This window comes from Lontra canadensis, unplaced genomic scaffold (genome assembly GCF_010015895.1).
Source record: "Lontra canadensis isolate GAN:19392208 unplaced genomic scaffold, GSC_riverotter_1.0 scaffold16, whole genome shotgun sequence".
NCBI lineage: Eukaryota > Metazoa > Chordata > Mammalia > Carnivora > Mustelidae > Lontra > Lontra canadensis.
In genome coordinates this window covers 15,710,718-15,729,475 of record NW_022631010.1, presented here as the reverse complement: position 1 = coordinate 15,729,475, position 18,758 = coordinate 15,710,718, and the positions used below count along the sequence as shown (strand labels likewise).

The following is an 18,758-nucleotide window of genomic DNA, read 5'->3' as shown; positions in this document are numbered from 1 at the left end:
GAAAATACATTTTGGGGGCGCCTGGGTGGCTCAGTGGGTTGAGCCTCTGCCTTCGGCTCAGGTCATGATCTCAGGGTCCTGGGATCGAGCCCCGCATCGGGCTCTCTGCTCAGCGGGGAGCCTGCTTCCTCCTCTCACTCTGCCTGCCTCTTGCCATTTTTTATTACTCCTTTTAAAAAAAAAAAAAAAAAAATTTTAAAAAAAAAAAAAAAAAAAAAAAAAGAAAATACATTTTGACTTGAACAGGGTTTTAGTGGCAATTTGATAATAGATTGGTACTAATATTAATAGATTAATATTAATAGGTTAATATTAATAACTCGATAATAGATGAATAGATTAAGAGTTTACTGAATTATGTCATGATTGTATGGAAAAGTGCTGTGTGGTCATATCAAATTGTGACACTCTGTGTTCAGTGAGTGCTCATATCCTGTTCACTCTCCAGGAGAATGACTCAGGCACTTTGGACACAGTGGGCGCTGTAGTGGTGGACCATGAAGGGAACGTTGCTGCTGCTGTCTCCAGTGGAGGCTTGGCCTTGAAACATCCAGGTAGAGTTGGACAGGTAAGTATTACAGGGTTTTTAAATTAGCTTTTCAATTTAAAACACGGAATTTTCTAGCTAACCATTTTTTTAAGCCAGCAAAACGTTTTTTCCTTTGAAAAAAAATTATATTATTGTGATTTTTTTAAAAACATTTATATAATTCCAGATTCTTAAAAAAACCTCTCTCATAGAGTTCTTTTTGATCTTTAAAGTCAGTAGTACTATGTTTTGTTATTTCCAACAGGCTGAGTATTGGGTATTTAGTAGACATTAAAAAAAATATATGAGTTGATCTTCATTTTCTTTCTTTGCAAATGTCATTCTCTATAGGAGTAAACACTACCTAACTATATTGTTGCTTGCTTTTAGCTGGGAAATGATTTTAGAGTGACATTGTGTATTTCTTCCATTCAAGGAATAGTAAAATTTTAATGCTCTAAATCCCTCTTCTGATAAAGCACTTTAGGTGTTTTATAGACTAACCAGTATTTCAGGTCACCAGCATATGATGATACCACTCAAGAAATCTTTCTGATTTATGTGTAATTGGCATATTCCCAGTTAAGTTGCACATCTTCACCATTCCTCCTCCCCCCATCTCCAAACTTTAGTTCTGTACTGAGAATGCTATTTCACAATCCATTTGATCTAGTAAGCTTTCTGAGCATAAACCAATTTGGTACATTACTTATGGGCTTAATAAATATTTGTTGAGTGAACTAATGATTCCTGAAGTCTGTTAAAGTAGTTGCAAGCATTGTGCTTAAGCTCAGTACTTAGATCTCGTGTTACATGTAGAGCACTGCTTGGCATTCTCTCTATGTATGTCTTGTCTCTCACATTTGAAAAAGAGTAGGTATCACGGTTGTTTTGGACATGGTGGTTACTGAATGCTTGGAATAGAGTGATCTGATTCATGGAGGACATCTTTGCAAATCTCCAAGTGATATTCCCTGATCTGCCCTTTATGTGTATAAGCCTCTTAAAATCCCATGGGGGGTTGGGGTAGGAAAGAATAATTAATTTTGTGCTACTCTTTGCCTACTGTACAGGGGGATTTATGGGGAATGATTACTTAACATGTGTACAATGCTTTGAACTCATTATAAAAAGCCTTTGTCTGGTCATGGTGTTTTTCCACATTACGAAGCCCTGTGTATTTGTCAAGTTTGGAATAAGAACCAAGCTTGGCATATCAGATTTGGATGCCTGGGTGGAGAAAGAGAGAGAAAAGCCAGCATAGCCGCCTTCGTTGCCTTGCAATTCCCATGCCTTTCTCACTGTTTTTTGTTTGTTTTGGTTAGCAAAAGAGCAATAGCAGAACCAAGGATAGTTCTGGTCTATGTTAGGAGGATATTACATTGAACAGTCTTGAAGCCATTCTGTCACTACACGTGGGACTGTCCTGGAAATAGAAATACTTCTGTAAAACTCAAACATATTGATTTGCCCCAATTAGCTAGTGTATGAAAACACAGTTTGTGAGAGGTGAAAATCAGGAAAGGGTGTGGTGGGTAAGGGTAAAGGTACTTACCAGGAAAATGCATTTGTTTAATTGGATTATATTGCTTGGATAGAGGAGCTGTAATAAGCCTGGAAATATGAAAGCGTCAGTTGACAGTAGGAAACCATTCTTCTTGACAATCAAGAGGGAAGGAAATAAAATATACAAAGTATTGAAAAAAAAAGACTTTTAAAAATATGCTAAAAATAGATGCTTTTAAATACATTTTAAGTGTACAGTGAACTGTTTCAAAGTCTTAGCATATTAATTACCTTGCTCTAGACATATAATAACTGTTCATATGGTGAAGTGGCAATTTAAATTAGAATTTATTTACTTGGTTTACCAACAATAGTTAGAATTTACAACTGGGAAAGAAGAAAGGAATGATTACATCCCACTCTCCCTCCACTCTCAACTCAGCCCCACACAAATATGCAGTTGAGTTTAGTGGTTAAGAGTGTGAATTTTGGATTCAAATAAACCTTTATTCTAATCTCACCTCTCCCTTATTGTAAACAAATTGTTCAACGTCCTTTTTTTTTTTTTTTAAGATTTTATTTATTTATTTGACAGAGATCACAAGTAGGCAGAGAGGCAGGCAGAGAGAAGGCGGGTAAACAGGCTCCCTGCTGAGCAGAGAGCCCAATGTGGGGTTTGATCCCAGGACCCTGGGATCATGACCAGAACCAAAGGCAGAGGCTTTAACCCACTGAGCCACCCAGTTGCCCCTGTTCAACATCTTTAAGCTCCACTTTCCACAACTGTAAAATGGGTATAGTTACCTTACAAAGTTCTAGAATATTAAATGACATATTTAAATTGCTTGCCATAGTCCCTCATGATATAGCTATATATTAGCTAGAACTGTCTCTTGCTATGTACAGTAAGTATGTTCATTCATGTGATCCTACAGCAACATTATGAGGTGAGGGTTTTTGTTATGCTCATTTTATAAAGGAAAAGAAGTTCCAAAAAAGATTAAATAATAATAATAATGATATTTATATGATCTATTTTTACAGAATGTTAATACCTTTGTTAAATGTTGAGGAAGTTTTACTACTAAAAAGAAAAAAGCTTATTTTTATTTTTTAAAGCCCTGCTTAAGGTTGTTATTATTTTTTTTAAGATTTATTTGTTTATTTTAGAGAGAGCTGGTGGGGGTGGTGCAGAAGGAGAGAGAGAAGCAGACTCTTGGCTGAGCATGGAGCCTGACGTGGGACTTAGTCACAATCCTGAGATCATGACCAGAGCCCAAATCAAGAGTTGGATACTTAGCCACCTGTGCCACCTAAGTGCCCCAAGCTTGTAATATTTTATCCAAAGAAATGATAAGAGAGGGACAGTCTCTGGTTCTTTCTTTTATCTGACCTATCACTGTCTCAGCTCAACTGGTTTCAGAAGTTTAAGATGGAAGACAACTTTAGATCATGAAATTGAGGGGAAGTGGCATAAGGGGAATTCGCTTAGAGAGAAGAAACAAAGAGAGTTAGTCTTCTTTTTTTTTTTTTTTTTTTTTTTTTTCTTAAAAAAAGGACCCCTGTAGGTTCCTAAGAGGTGTCCTTGTGGCCTTATTTGCTATTTTTGGGTCCAGGCTCCTGGTCAAGATAATTGTGGCGAATGGCAAGGATAGTGGGTTTTCAGTGAAGGCAATGACCAGGGTTTTCAGTGAAGGAAGAGTAGGCCCTTCCCCTCAGGTGGCTTATTCTCTGAGGCTTTGGTTCACCTAGGAACTGTCCCAGGTAATACCAGTTGAATGGCTTATCCCCCAAATTTGCCAGTTTGGTTCTGAAATCCATGTGCGGAATCCCTTCTATAGGGCTTTCAGTTCCCACTCTGACCCAACAATCTTGTGTATTTTAGAAGCATGGTGTTTTCAAAGGCAATAATAGATTTTCTACTCTTTGCCATATTGGCAATGTTGTATTGAGTTCTTTGTTCTACTTATAAGGCTATTACTGGTGACAACTGAGGGTGGCAACTGTGGGTCACATGAGCATGGGAGACTTCATCTCCAATTATCTTGGACATTGGATTATTTCTCAAGGAGAGTGACTAAGGGCATAGAGTGTGTGTGTGTGCATCTCAAAGTCTTGAGGAACAGTTCACAAATCTAGGATTCTCTTGAGTGAGAAAAGAGTAATCAGGGCACTCAGATAGCTGTTTTAAAAAATTTAGAGGACTTCAGAAGGGAGGGTAAAGTAATTCCAGAGAGTAGAACCAGGATTAGTGGATGGAAGTTACGATGAAGCGGATGTTCATTAAAGCAATCTAAGGAAGAACTTTTAGCCAAAGATAAGTGTCCAAAAGGGGAATGTGTTCCCTCATGAAGTATCAAGGTTCTTGGTATGAGAAGTGCCTGGGAAATTCCTGCTCTGGATAGAATATTGAAGCAAATGAGTTCTAAAGTCCTTATTAGAAAAAAAAAGGAATATTGTAGAAAGCTGGTCTGTCTGGTTACCATTCCCATCTTAGCTTCTTTCCCCACTCCTTACAAGTGATCTCTTTGAAAAGAATAGTTACTATTTTGTGGGAGTATTTTTTCCTTCATTAGTCAGAAGTCATACTGAAAACTCCATGTATTGTGGCTTGTCGTCGTCGTCCTGTTTTTCATTCAATAATACTTTTGGAGTTTTTTTTATTAGTTTCTAAAAATCTTTTTGAAAAAAGTTGAATTGTTTATTTGGAACTTTCTGCAATGAATACTGCATATTGCTGGGCAAATGTTTAACCATTTCTTTACTGATGGACATCTGTGCTTTCAATTTTCCATTCTTTACCAAACTTGAGGTGGTGCATATTCTTGAGCAGACTTCCTTATATTCTCGATGCTGGCTATCAAAGGGGTTTTCTACTTCTGCTTCTAACTAAGGACTGGAAAAGTTGCCAGTTTCATTTCCCCTCCCAAAGGCAGAGAAGTCATTGTGGATATTGAAGAGATGAATCCAGACATTCTGGGTGGCATTATTAAAAACAAAATAAGGATGATTGTTATATTCTTTTATAAAACCACAGTAATTTGTGTTATTGGTGGTTTCAGGCATATAAATCTGTTCTACTGCCTCATAAAGTAATTAACTTGAATTGATCTTTTTTGTCTCCTTTCTCTGTATCTGGAGAATCTAGCACGGTGGTGAACATATACTAGGCCCTTTGGTAGTAACTGTAGTTCCTTCTGTGCCACTTTAAGGGAGGCATGGCAGAAGCCCTCCTAAATGGGGTTTTTTAGAGTATGCCAGGAGGACCACCTGCATCCCAGCCCTCCTGGGGCCCTGGTTAATAATGCCAATTCCATGGGCAACCCCCAGACCACTGAATCAGAATATCTGGGAACCATGGTCCTATCACCAAACTTCTCAAGCAATTTGACATATACCTAGTTTGAGAGCCACTATTTTAAGGCAACCACATGATTTCAAGGAGCCAGAAGAGAGGAATTTGTCTGAACTGGCTGACAAACTATAATTGGGGAAAGGTTGTTCAAGGAAAAAAACTACTGCTGATGAGAGTCTAAAAACTTTCTTCTGCCCTTTTCTGAAAAATTTTAGATTAATACAGTAATTGAAGATACAGTTTAAAATAGTGTTAGAACCATTGTTTGGGTAGGTCTTATACAGTCTCTGGTATTATTTCCCAGTTGCTATGCATCATTATTAAACCAGGCTTTATTAGATGGGTATGATTTTGTCTTTTGTTGAAAGCAAGTAATTACACATAATATTTCTGAAATACATTGTGTACCTATTTTCTCTTTTCCTAGGCTGCTCTTTATGGATGTGGCTGCTGGGCTGAAAATACTGGAGCTCATAATCCCTACTCTACAGCTGTGAGTACCTCAGGTATTTGCTGCTTTCATGACCATTTTTCATAACTGCTACATTGTAGGTCATTTAATGACTGAAAAGAATATTTTTGTGTAAACATAAAGCATGTGCTAAGGCACTGCATAGACTAGAGCATTTATGCCTGAAAGATCTTTGATATGTGGGAGCTTTTAAGGATTGTTTCACAATATAAGTATCCCAATGTAAATGTTTTGCTAACATTTCATTACAGCTCTGGAATTAACTATAACAGTTACATTTTTAATGTTTTTTTTTTCTCTAGAGATTCAGGATAGTGCCAAATTTAGATCACAAAAGACATAAAAGCAACAAGGTATTTCAAAAATTAGGCAATCTCTTGAATAAAATGTCGGGGCAGAAAATATAAGATGTATTTCAAAATGTATGTGTGTATATGTGTGTGTGTGTATATATGTACATATATATGTATTTATATGTATATATATATACATTTATGTTTAAACATTTTATTTATTTGAGAGAGAGAGAGTTCCATAAGCAGGGGAGGGGCAGAGGGAGAAGGAGAAGCAGACTGAACTGCACAGAGAGGCTTGATCCCAGGACCCCGAGATCATGACCTGAGCCGAAGTCAGATGCTTAACCAACTGAGCCACCCAGGCTCTTCAAATTGTGTATTTTATGACATCTACTCCTCTAGCTACACTTTTAATTAGTGTAAATTAATTTGTATTTTATGACATCTACTCCTCTAGCTACACTCTTTTTGTATCTGTGTTAGAAGTTGTTATCATTCATCCTTTTTGATGGCTGAGTAATATTCCATTGTAGATACGTACCACATCTTCTTTATCCATTCATCTGATGAAGGGCACCTCAGCTCCTTCCACAGTTCGGCTGTTGTGGACATTGCTGCCATTTGCATTGATGTGGATGGAACTGGAGGGGATTATGCTAAGTAAAATAAGTCCAGCAGAGAAAGACAGTTATCATATGGTTTAACTTGTATATAGATCATAAGGAATAGAGCAGAGGACCACAGGGAAAGAGAAGGGGACAAACCATGAGAGACTCTGGACTCCGGGAAATAAACTGAGGGTTATAGAAAGGAGGGTGGGTGAGGGGATGGGGTAAACAGGTGATGGGTATTAAGGAAGGTATGTGTTGGGATAAGCACTGGGTGTTATACGTAACTAATGAATCATTGAACACTACAACAAAAACTTATGATGGCTAATGGAACATAATAAAAAATAATAAAAAATAAAAAAATCACATTACTACTAAAAAAAAGTCATTATCATTTAGAAATTATGTGTGTGTGTGTGTGTGTGTGTGTGTGTGTGTGTTGGGGGCAGTTAATGGGCAGCATGGTTATCTAGATCCAGGTTTTCTGTGCTTGTGCCAGGTGTACTTGAAGCCTTTTCTCTCAATGTAGTGATATGAGTGGTTGACAAAGTGGTTCATCCCCTTTGCTGTGTTGTCTCTCAAGTTACAGCCTAGGACTTTCTCCTTCATGTCATCAGGCTTTATCAGGAGAATGGACATGGCTGCCTTTCCTTCCTTTCTTCAGTTTCTTGACACTTTGCCTTCTGTATGACTCTGCTAACAAACCACCCAATCCAACCCAGCCCTTTTTTCCTGCTTACTCTTGACTCTTAGATCTCTGATACAGGTGTCTCTCTCCTTTTTATTGTAGCATAGATCCTAAAACTCTCTTGGTTTGTCCTGTTCTTCTGACCTGCTCCATCCTGGCCCTCTTCTCAGACTCTTCCTGTTGCTACCAACCCCAGGGTTGGGCCTCTTGTGGCTTTTCTTAGTTTCACTGTATGCTTTCTCTTGGTGATTTGGTGTTTTACTGTTCTCATGATTTTAGCAGTTATTTCTTACGGTATTTGCTTCCATGTCTATCTCCTCTGGACTTTTCTCTGGAGGGCCACATGAGTTTTTTCTGACTTTCTGTTTGACATATCCCTCTGGGTGTCATCTGTGCATATCAGATTCAGCAGGCTCAACGAAATACCTTATTCATTATTCCCACCCTTTGCCACGAAATTTCTCCTGTGTTCTCTCTCTCTTTTGTTGCCAGCACTATCCTGTTCTTTGCTCAGACTTGACCTCTTGGTACCATTTCATATTTCAATATCATAATATTTCATATTTCATATTTGTTGCTTCTGTCTGTTTCCTTGCATCAGTGGAAAAATTGTGGACCACTGGCCTATTAGGTGAAGTCCAAACACGAATTAATGTTAAACTTTAACTATACTAATTGTAATTGGCAAAAAATTGATTTTCATTCTTTCAGTTTTGAAGAGATGAGCATAATATAATATGAGTTAGTTTTTAAAAAGATTTTATTTCTTTATTAATTGAGAGATAGTGTGTGTGTGAGCAAATGTGATGGGGAGGAGCAGAGGGAGAGGGATAAGCAGACTCCATACTGAGCGTGGAGTCAGACACAAGGCTCGATCACATGACCCTGAGAACACAACCTGAGCCAAGACCAAGAGTCAGATGCTTAACTGACTGAGCCACCCAGTTGCCCCAATATGAGTTAATTTTTAACTTAATATTGGTGGCACATGAAAATCTCTGTGTGTGATATTTAGGAATTAGCTTTTGTACATAATTAAGTATGGTTTTATGTCTATAGACAGTTGTGGTATTTGAAAAAACTGAAGTCTAAAATAGATAATTCATTGTTTCATTTTTATTTTCCTAAAGTAGTATTAGTATCATATGTTGTATTGACTTTATTTTTGGTCAGTGTGTTACTCAGCGAGTTGGTTTGTCATTGTTAAGTGTTACTCTCATGTCTAGACATTTGGAAACCTGGATTCTCGTTTAAGCTAAAATCCTGAAAGCTGCCTGACTGTCACTTCAGAAAAGAAATTTGATCTCTTTGGGATTTTCCACCTCACTCCTTTTTAAAATTGGTGATGTGGAAGCTGGAATAGGATCACATTTCATTGATTTGATTATGTTAAGAGTGCAGTGGGTGGGTAAAGCTAAAATTATAAAATTAAGGTCTTTTTCCCTTCCCCTTGCATATTGCCTCCTTTGCACATCTTGCATCAACTGAAGATAATTTCACATGACTAAAGATAAATTCAGGTTTCTAGTTGACATCCAGTGCAGCTTTTAAACTTGGATTCCCAGTTTGTTATGTTATATTCTTCTGACATTTAAGGACTAACCATCATCAGCCCCCATAACCTGAGGATAATAGAGCACATCTCCAGTTCCTTCCGTCCCTGGGACTTTGTATGATTGGTTCACCCTTGTTTCTCCTGGGGCTGTTGCTATGAGGTTGACAACAGAAACACATGGCAGAGTTGGGTGACCAAGTCAGAAGAAAGGTGGTGCAAAGAATTTTGCAATTGTTTGGTCAAAATAAAAAAGACTGGTGCCTTAGGCTGTTGCAGAAAATTTAGAGACCTGGCCTACATTTTAGGTTTATAGTTCTTGGAGGGTAGTAATTGAAAGGCAGAGGGAAGATAGTTATGGTCAGGGTAGGGCTCTCCCAAGACCAGACAGGCAATTTGATCATTAGCCTCAGGGATAAACTCCAGCATCTTGTTCTCATCACTGGGTGGGGAGGAATGAGTGGGGAGTGGGAAAGAGTGTGGCAGGAGCGGGCTGTGCAAACTCTGACTAATGTTCTGGCATCATGGAAATTTGTCTAGCTAGGAAGGCAGCAGAGTATATACCTGGGTTCTTGTGCAGACTCTTTCACTCACTGGCTGTGACCTTGGCAAGGGTTATTTGTAAAGCAAGAATATCTACCTTAATATCTGTGAGTACTGAATGAGTTGACATATGGAAGGCAGTTAGCATACTTCTTGGCTCAGAGTACTTAATGGTGTGTCATTGAATCTAAGTCACCGTCTTTTATAAGCTACACCATTATTTAAAAAAAAATTCGTTGATTCATATTTTTTATTGTGGTGAGAATACAACATGAAATTTTTTCTTAAATTTTTCAGTGTATAACACGGTATTTTTAACTTTAGATGCAAATCATACAACAGATCCCTTGAACTTTATTCATCTTGCATTACTGAAACTATGTGTTTTTGTTTGTTTGTTTGTTTTTTAGAGAGGGAGAGGGGGTGGCCAGAGGGAGAAAGAGAGAGAGAATCTTCCAGCATGGAGTCTGATGTGGTGCTCAATCTCACAACCCTGAGATCATGACTTGAGCCAAACTCAAGAGTTGGACACTTAACTGACTGAGGCACCCAGGTGCCCTAAAATTTTATGATTTTTTAATATCAACTCCCCATTTCCCCCTTCCCCCAGCCCCTGGCAATCACCATTCTACTTTTTGCTTCTATGAGTTTGACGCTTTTAAGTTCCTCATGTAAGTGGAATTATGCAGTATCTGTCCTTCTGTGACTGGCTTACTTTACTTTGCGTAATATCTTTGAGGATTATCCATGTTGTATATGGAGGGATATATCCATGTTGTATATGCCTCTTTTAAGGCCGAATAACATTCTGTTGTACATGTATACCACATTTTCTTTATCCATTTATCTGTTGGTTAGCATTTAGGTGATATCTACATCTTGGCTATTATGAATAATGATGCAGTGAACATGAAGGTACTGATATCTCTTCAAGATCCTGATTTCAATTCTTTTGGATAGATACCCAGAAGTAGAGTTGTTGGATCATATAATAGTCCTATTTTTAATTTTTTGAGGAACCGCATACTGTTGCTCGTAGCAGCTATACCATTTTACAATCCCATGAACAGTGTACAAGGCTGTGAATATCTTACATCTTCACCAACCTTTTTATCTTTTATCCTTTCGATACTAGCCATTGTAATGGGTATGAGGTGATGTCTCATTGTTTTTGATTTGCATTTCCCTGATGATTAGTGAGCTCGAATGCCTTTTTATGTACCTATTGGCTGTTTGTATGTCTTTGGAGAAATGTCTATTCAAGTCCTTTGCTGATGTATTAATCTTACTATTTGTTTTTTTGCTATTGAGTTGTAGGAGTTTCTCATGTCTTTTGGATGTTAACCCCTTATCAGATATATGGTTTGTAAACATATTCTCCCATTCTTTTTTTTTTTTTTAATTTTTATTTATTTATTTGACAGAGAGAGAGAGATCACAAGTAGGCAGAGAGGCAGGCAGAGAAAGAGGGGGAAGCAGGCTCCCTGCTGAGCTGAGAGCCTGATGCGGAACTCGATTCCAGGACCCTGAGATCATGACCTGGGCCAAAGGCAGAGGCTTAACCCACTGAGCCACCCAGGTGCCCCCATATTCTCCCATTCTATAGGCTGTTTTTTCATTTTTTTGATTATTTCTTGTGCAGAAACTTTTTAGTTTGATATAGTCCCACTTACCTAGTTTTGCTTTTGTTGCCTGTATATTTATTATCTTATCTAGGACTAAAATATACCAATATAAGATACATATACTAAGGGGGAGGAAGACTGCCAATCATAGTAGGACACACTTTTTTCTCATCTCTCTTAACACATGGTTGTTACTATATAAGAAAATATAGAATTTGTAGTATTCCTCCAACAAGAAACATTTGCCGCACTGATATCAATGTCATGCTCCATTGCTATTTCCATGCCTTCTTATGCTCATATTTACTTTTTGTTTCAATTCTGTAATATACTGTAATATTTTTGAATACATGGTAGGTGACAACTCAGCTCAAAACTTGTAGTTCCAGCATGGCGCACAACTCCACTGAAAGGTCAACAACAGGAACAGCTTACTTCCTTCTAGAGGCAGTGGTCACTATGTCACAGCTGCAGCCTGGAGAGCAGCCATGGGAGGATGCCATCAATTATAATGTGTGGACTGATTGCAGAAAATTTTGAACATGGAAAAAAATATGCTTTAGAATTGATGAACTTTAATAAAAACTTTTCTTATTCTCAGCTGTGTGTGTATGTGTGTGTGTGAAAATAACTATTTAGGCTTTCTTAAGCAGTGGCATAAGCTCTTGAGAAAAGGGGATCAGTGGGTATGTTTGTGTTTCCTGAGTGCTTGGCATAGGGCCTTGCACTTAGTAAGTGCTTACTAGACAAATTAAAATTAAGACAAATGATGATTATTATAATCATCAATGTTGCCAAGAGACTGGAACATAATTATTCCAATTACTAAAAAGAAAGGATAGTTATGTAATGTGATAGGGGGGCTAGTTATTGCTACAGTGGCAATCATATTCAGTATATGAATGTATCAAATTAACATGTTGTAAACCTTAAATTACATAGTGTTATATGTCAAATATTTTTCACTAAATGAAAGATGCATATGTGACTCTTCCCTCTTCTAGAAGGATGGATGTCATTTCAAAAAAGATTATTCATCATGGAATTTCTTTAAATAGTACTTTAAGATTTGATTCAATTTGCCAAAGTCAGAATCACACATAATTTTTCAGTAACACGTCAGATGCATAATGTCAGATGCATCTGTGGTCTTTCTCTGGCTGTGGAAAGGAAGAACAGATTGAGGATTAGAAGATCAGAAGGAGGAAAAAAGAAGGAGATTAAGTTTATGCTCTGCTTGACCTTAGCATTTGTATGCTGTTCCTTGTCTGTGCACTATGTTTTTTCCTTAAAGAGAAACAGTGAGTCCAGGGGTTAGGTGGCAGCTTGAGTGGAGTTCAGGAGACACAGGCTTCAGTCCTCCTTCCTTAAAGTGTTTTAGCATGAAGAAAGCTCTGTTACTTGGTTTCTGGTATGTGACCCAGTGATTTCTGATTTTGTAGGTTCTTTGATTTTCTAGGGTTTGGCTCTGGGTAGTTCTAGAACCCTGAGGGTGGTGACGATATGGCCATGTCTTGCCAGGAGTAGGTTCAAAGGTTGGGGTGATAAAAAATGCAAAAAATGAGACCAGGCTTTGCCTAAATATTTGTGAGTCAGTGATTCTGAGCTGGCACTCTTCCTCTGGGGCTCTCTTGGTTCTTCAGCTTAACAAGCAGCAGTCCTTCCTCTGCCCTTCTGTGGGAGATTGTTTATTAAGTCTGTACTGCAAAACTCCTCCGCAGGGACCTTTGTCAGAGGTTTAAAGCAGCCTTCCTCACAAGAGTAGAGTCACATAACGCAGGAGCCAGTGGCTGGCCATTGCTGAGACATCCACATGTACTATATGGTCATCGTTCTCTGGGGTCCAGAAGGGGTGGGGAGGCACGTAGGAATCCATGCTTTTGCCTCCTCTTTAAGACTAGCCATGATTTCTCTTTAGTATTCTTTGTATGTCGTAAGCATTCTTTGTGGCTTAGCCTCCTGATTTATGTCCTGAATAAAACCCCTGTTTTACTCAGGACTCTGTGTTTAGGTCACCTTGGAGTTCAGCCTCTCTTCCCACTCTTACCTGTTTTTGATCAGCCTTTCAAGGTGAGACATCAAGGAGTTGTCTCTACCTAAATTTCAGTATTTTTCCTCAGTTCTCTCCTCTCCTCTATTTTTTACATCAGTCAGGCCTTCCCTCTACTACCACCACCTCACCAATCTGTTCTTGTCCAGATAAACAATCACCTCCAAAATCCAGTGGTCATCTTTTAATCCTATAAGCAGCACTTAACACAGTTATTTGAATGGCTTACTCCCCTTGGAAATACTGTACCAACAAGAGTTGGTGTTCTAACCTGTCAAATCATGTCATACTTCTTCTTTGAACTGTCCAGTCACTAACCTTCTGACTGAGAGGAAAAGCCAAAGTCCTTATGAAGGGCCTCTGAGGCCTTATATATGATGTTGCCCACTTTCTTCTCAGACTTCAACTTTTGGTTTTCTTTCTTTGCTCATTCAGTTCTAGCTACATTGGCTGCTTTACTGTACTTTAAATATGCCACGCATACTACCCCCTTAGGACCTTTACACGAGTTCCTTCCTTTCCTGTTAGCTCTCTGCCCTCAGTAGCTGAAGCTGCTGCCTCCCCCTTTATAAACTCTTTATTCAGATGGTTTACCTTCTTACTGAGATCTTTCCTCACCACGCTATTTAAACATGTAAATTTTCTCAGCCAACATTCTCCTTCCATGTTTTATTTTTTTCTCATAGTGTATATCATTATCTAATTTTTAAAAAGATTTTATTTATTTATTTGACAGACGGAGATCACACGAAGGCAGAGAGGCAAGCAGAGAGCGGGGGTAGCAGGCTCCCCACAGAGCAGAGAGCCCAATGTGGGGCTTGATCCCAGAACCCCGAGATCATGACCCGAGCCAAAAGCAGAGGCTTAACCCACTGAGCCACCCAGGTGCCCCTATCATTATCTAATTTTATATGTCACCTATTTATTTTATTTTCTACCCTGCTTTACTACGAAACTCCATGAAGATTGGGATTTTCATCAATTTTCTTCACTGATATGTGGATGGTGCTTATCTGAAGCCCCGATGATGTTTGTTGAATGAATTGAATATGAACAAATAAATACAATGGGGTAGTGTCTTAGCTTGTGCTACTGTAACAAAATACCATAGACTGTGTGGTTTAAACAATAGGCATTTATTTCTCATAGCTCTAGAGGCTGGGAAGTCCAAGATCATGGTACCAGCAGATTCACTTCCTGGTGAAGGTACTCTTTCTGGCTTGCAGACAACTGCCTTTTTGCTACACCCTCATATGGTAGAGGGAGGGAAAGAGGGAGAGAGGGAAGGAGAGAGAGAGAGAGAAGGAGAGAGAGAGGGAGGGCTCTTGTGCCATCCTCATGACTTCATCTAACCCTAATTACCTCTCCCCAAATACCATCACACAGGAGATAAGGGCTCCAACATATGAATTTGTTGGGGGTGGGGTGGGGCACAAAGCATTAGTCCATAACAGGTGAAGTGTGCTGGGTCAAGCCCAGATTATTCAGGGCTGAGAGGAGGGTAAGGGAAGTGTTGAGAGTGGTTATTCTGGTGAGAATGGAAGATGCTTAAGTAGAGGGGTGAGTGCAAGGTGTGTGGAGCTTAATTTAGAGTCCCTAGATGGCCTTGACTTAGTATTTAAATTTTCTTTTGTATAAAGTGGGGATCTTTTTGATTAGGGACCCACTCATACATTTGGAAGATAGATCTTTCATCTGTGAGGTTGTTCTGGAATGATTAACAATGATTTAGACAGTGGGAGGCAAAACTGGTCAACAAGTTAAATACATTGCTGTTAGTTCTACTGAGTTGGAATCCAGACTCTTCAGCCTGCTCTGCTTCCTTTATCTGCCTTATTAGGCAGTGCTGCTGTTGCATAATTTTGTTACACTCAAGAAGTAAGTTCAGGGTAATGAACAGATACTTAAGCTGAAATAATTTGGTTTGTAAGATGTAGGGTTGGGAATCATGCCATGAGAAATCTTTTTTTGTGAATTGTAACTTCTAGATGTGAGCATAGATAAAACCCTAACATTTGTAAACATCATCATCTTAAAAGCACTTGACTCCTTGGATTGTTTCATTGGCGGGGATAGGGGGGAAGAAATGTTCCTTTATAGATAACAGAGTATTTAAACTACCAGCACATTTCTAAGAACTAAAGTAATTATCTGGGATGGGAATTCTATTCTGAGACTGTTGCTTATTCTGATTATGTCACTTCATATCTGATGAACTATTAATATATTATTTCCTGCTTTTTACATAAGTCACTGATGGTTCAAAATAAAGTGGAATTCTGAATTATGCTAGGTCATTTCCCGGGAAACCAGTTCAGTATGACAGCTTTGGTTATCATTCACCTTAGAGGTTTTAAATGAATAGATTTTTTCCTAATTGTGAAAACACATGCTTATTGAAAAAAATTTGAAAAATGAAACTGATAATTTTGCCATCCTGTTGTAGGCAGTATTAATATTTTTTGTAGATTTCCGGTAGATAAAACAAAAATGGCAAAACTGTTCAGCTTGTGTTATGGTTTGTTTATTTAATATTGTATAATAAACAATGTGTCATTAAATATTCTTTGAAACATAATTTTAAGGGATATGAAGGATGTCTTTTCATGCTTGCATGAGTGCAGGTATTTTGCTCTTATGTAAGATGACTTGTAATTGCTCTCATATTATAAAATGGTACCTATTTTAGAGGCTCTTATCCTGTGCTATAGTCTGGGAATGGTGAAAGAGAAGTCATGATGTTCCATGTCTTATAAGGGCATGGAATCTATGGCCATACTTGATAGCGTAGGAAAGTTTCCTATTGCCAGTACAGAAATATGGTGATATATTGGATATACTAAAGGCTTGCTAGTCCTGGATGGGGTTCTGCTGCATCCATTCACCTAAGGAGTGTGCACTACAGTTCCCCCAGAGGGTCACTGGCAGGCATCTTGGTGCACCTGATGCCTTGACTGTTCTGCTGCCATTAGTACATCCTTCTTCCCTGAAGTCCCACCCAAACCAGTTGCCTTTAAGTTTAGCATTACCCATCATACTCATATACTCACTGAAATGTTTCCAGCACCCTAGAAGAGCTCAGAACATCATGAAGAATAACAAATCTTTCTTTGAACAAGATTATTTAGAGTTGGGTTATAGTGGATCACGTGAACTCCAAGATGTTCTTTTTGATGTTCGTACTTTCTCAAATCTCTTTTCTTCCTTCCTTCCTTCCTTTTTCTTTTCTTTTCTTTTCTTTTCTTTTCTTTTCTTTTCTTTTCTTTTCTTTTCTTTTCTTTTCTTTTCTTTTCTTTTCTTTTCTTTTCCTTCCTTTCTTTCTTTCTTTCTCTCTCTCTCTCTCTCTTTCCCTCCCTCCCTTCCTCCTTCCTTCCTTCTTTTCTTCCTTTCTTGCCAGATACTTACTTTGCATTGCTTTGTTGTTGTTTTGTGAAAGAACAGACTTCTAATTTTAAAACAGAAGGTGAAGAAATGGTAGAAACAGAAGCATAAGATCAAGTGATGGGTTAAAATGCCAGTGCTGTGATCCTTAATGTAATTCTCCCTTTGATTGTTTTCACTTGAAAGAATGCCTTTTCTTTCCTATTGTCGACTACTACCTGCTGTCAGTTGGAGAGGGTGTAAGTGGAGCAACTTGTCAAAGGCTTTCTAAGCTCCCTTCATATGGTTCACAGAAACAGAGCTGGATTTTCATTTCTTCTTTCATTCAACAGGAGTCTCTTTCATGTTTGAAAATTGAAAACGCGTGTTTTTCAGTGTGGAGCGAGGATGTGTGTGCCCTCTGGCACACCTGTTTCTAATTTCCTGACTTGAAAGCATAACCCATCAAAAGGAGCAGAAAAACAATTTCTTTCTGACACGCTGCTTCGTGCTCCTTACTGGACTGAAGGCCTTCGTGGCTTTGCCATCTTAGTTCCCTCTGTAGAAGGCTCTTGTTAGAGGCAGAGTTCACTCAATACAGGCAGTGCCTTTTATCGCACAGAGCCATTTTTGGTATTATTTTGTTGTGGTAGTGGTGGTTCTTTTCAGCTCAGGAAATTTACTTGAAATAAGATTTATTTAAAAAACACAAAAAGGTCTTTAAAAATCTCAAATATTAAACATAGCTGGGCAGTGTATGTTGGAACGATATGTGTAAGCTGATCAGCGAACCGATTGGCTAGGAATAGGGTTTGGTTGAGCCTACGACTGTTTAAATTCCAGAGCGCTGTTTAACATAAATCAAATATTTCCAACGCATTATTCAGATTTGTGTGTACTTTAAAGTCTTGCCAGCTTAAATGACTGTGAGGCACAGTATGTTGACTTTGAGTTTTGTAAATTGATAATTTGTTGCTATGAAAGTTGTACATGGTATAACTCATCACTTTCTGAAGGTGCATAGTATGTCTGATGTTGGCAAGCTGTTATGAAAAAATGATGCCCAGGGAATTCAGGGCTTTAGCTTTTAGATGCTTGAACTATGGGTCTTTGGTTCGTTGTAAGATTTATCCTGGACATTTTCAGTGTAAGGTACATGGTTCTTTAGACATTAGCCTTGGCTTAGACTTTCTATTTCTGAGAGTTGTTTGGGATAATAATCTTAATGCTGTATCTTCAGAAATAGTCTCTCAGGCTATTTTTAAAAACCACCTACTCTCTTCACACTTTAGCATGTATGAATCACCTGTTAAATGGCATAGTATGACCCAGTGGGTCTGGGAGGGCCTGATACTCTGCATTTTTCACAAGTTCCCAGCTGATGCCAGGGCTGCTAGTCCACAGATCATACTTTAAGTAGTAAGGCAACATTTCGAGGGGCAGGGTAGTGCTGTCTCCCAGCTGTGCCTTGCCTATAACTCTCATCCCATACAATTTACCAGTCTCTTCCCACATTGGGTTTGGTGGATCAAAAGCTAAAGAGATCTGGTGTATATCCTAGACCCTAGGTATCCCTGAGAATGTTAACAGTGGAACAAGTTAACTCACAGGCCAGGGTATCAATGGGTAAGGGGCCACTGAGATAGGATCAGTGTGCTGGCAGAAATGTTATTTATGTTTCCAGATTCTTCTGGGATGCGCCTAGCCCTAGCTGAGGTTCTTGCTGCAAACAGAGGTAACTGCTAACTCTAAAAGGTGCTCATAGGGGAGTCAGAAAGACATAATGCTGAATCAAATGTGTTCTATTTTTCTGTGGTGACTGGTTAATTTGGTAAAAAAGATTTACTGGCAAATCATGTAGAAAAAGTAGAGATAATGTAAAATGTAGAAACAACTTGCATTTTTATTAACTTGTTATTGAATACATGTCATGGTTCTCAATAGCGAATCACAGTATGATTGAGTCCACAGTACAACACATTGCGACCAAAGGATACCTTATATTTTTATTTTCAGAATGTTTTTTCATATCATGAAAAAGTATATTTATTTGTGTGTTGTATTTGTCTTTTGGCTTTGATAAAAAAGATTTTAATAACCACTGGCTTGACGAAAGCATGGAGAGACATGATAAAAAAGCTGAGTTAGATATTAAAGAATTAGAAACTTCA

At 38.4% G+C, this 18,758-nt stretch overlaps 1 protein-coding gene across 4 annotated transcripts in view; it reads left to right on the top strand.

The window, feature by feature from the left end:
• TASP1 (taspase 1) overlaps nt 1-18,758 on the top strand; it is a 253,042-nt gene that overhangs the window by 101,335 nt on the left and 132,949 nt on the right. For 3 of the 4 annotated variants that reach the window (XM_032859197.1, XM_032859199.1, XM_032859198.1), the window contains 2 exons: nt 449-568; nt 5,818-5,896. In XM_032859197.1, coding sequence (XP_032715088.1) covers nt 449-568; nt 5,818-5,896 — 199 coding nt within the window. The remainder of the gene's footprint in view (nt 1-448; nt 569-5,817; nt 5,897-18,758) is intronic. The other variant, XR_004382876.1, reaches the window with a different exon arrangement.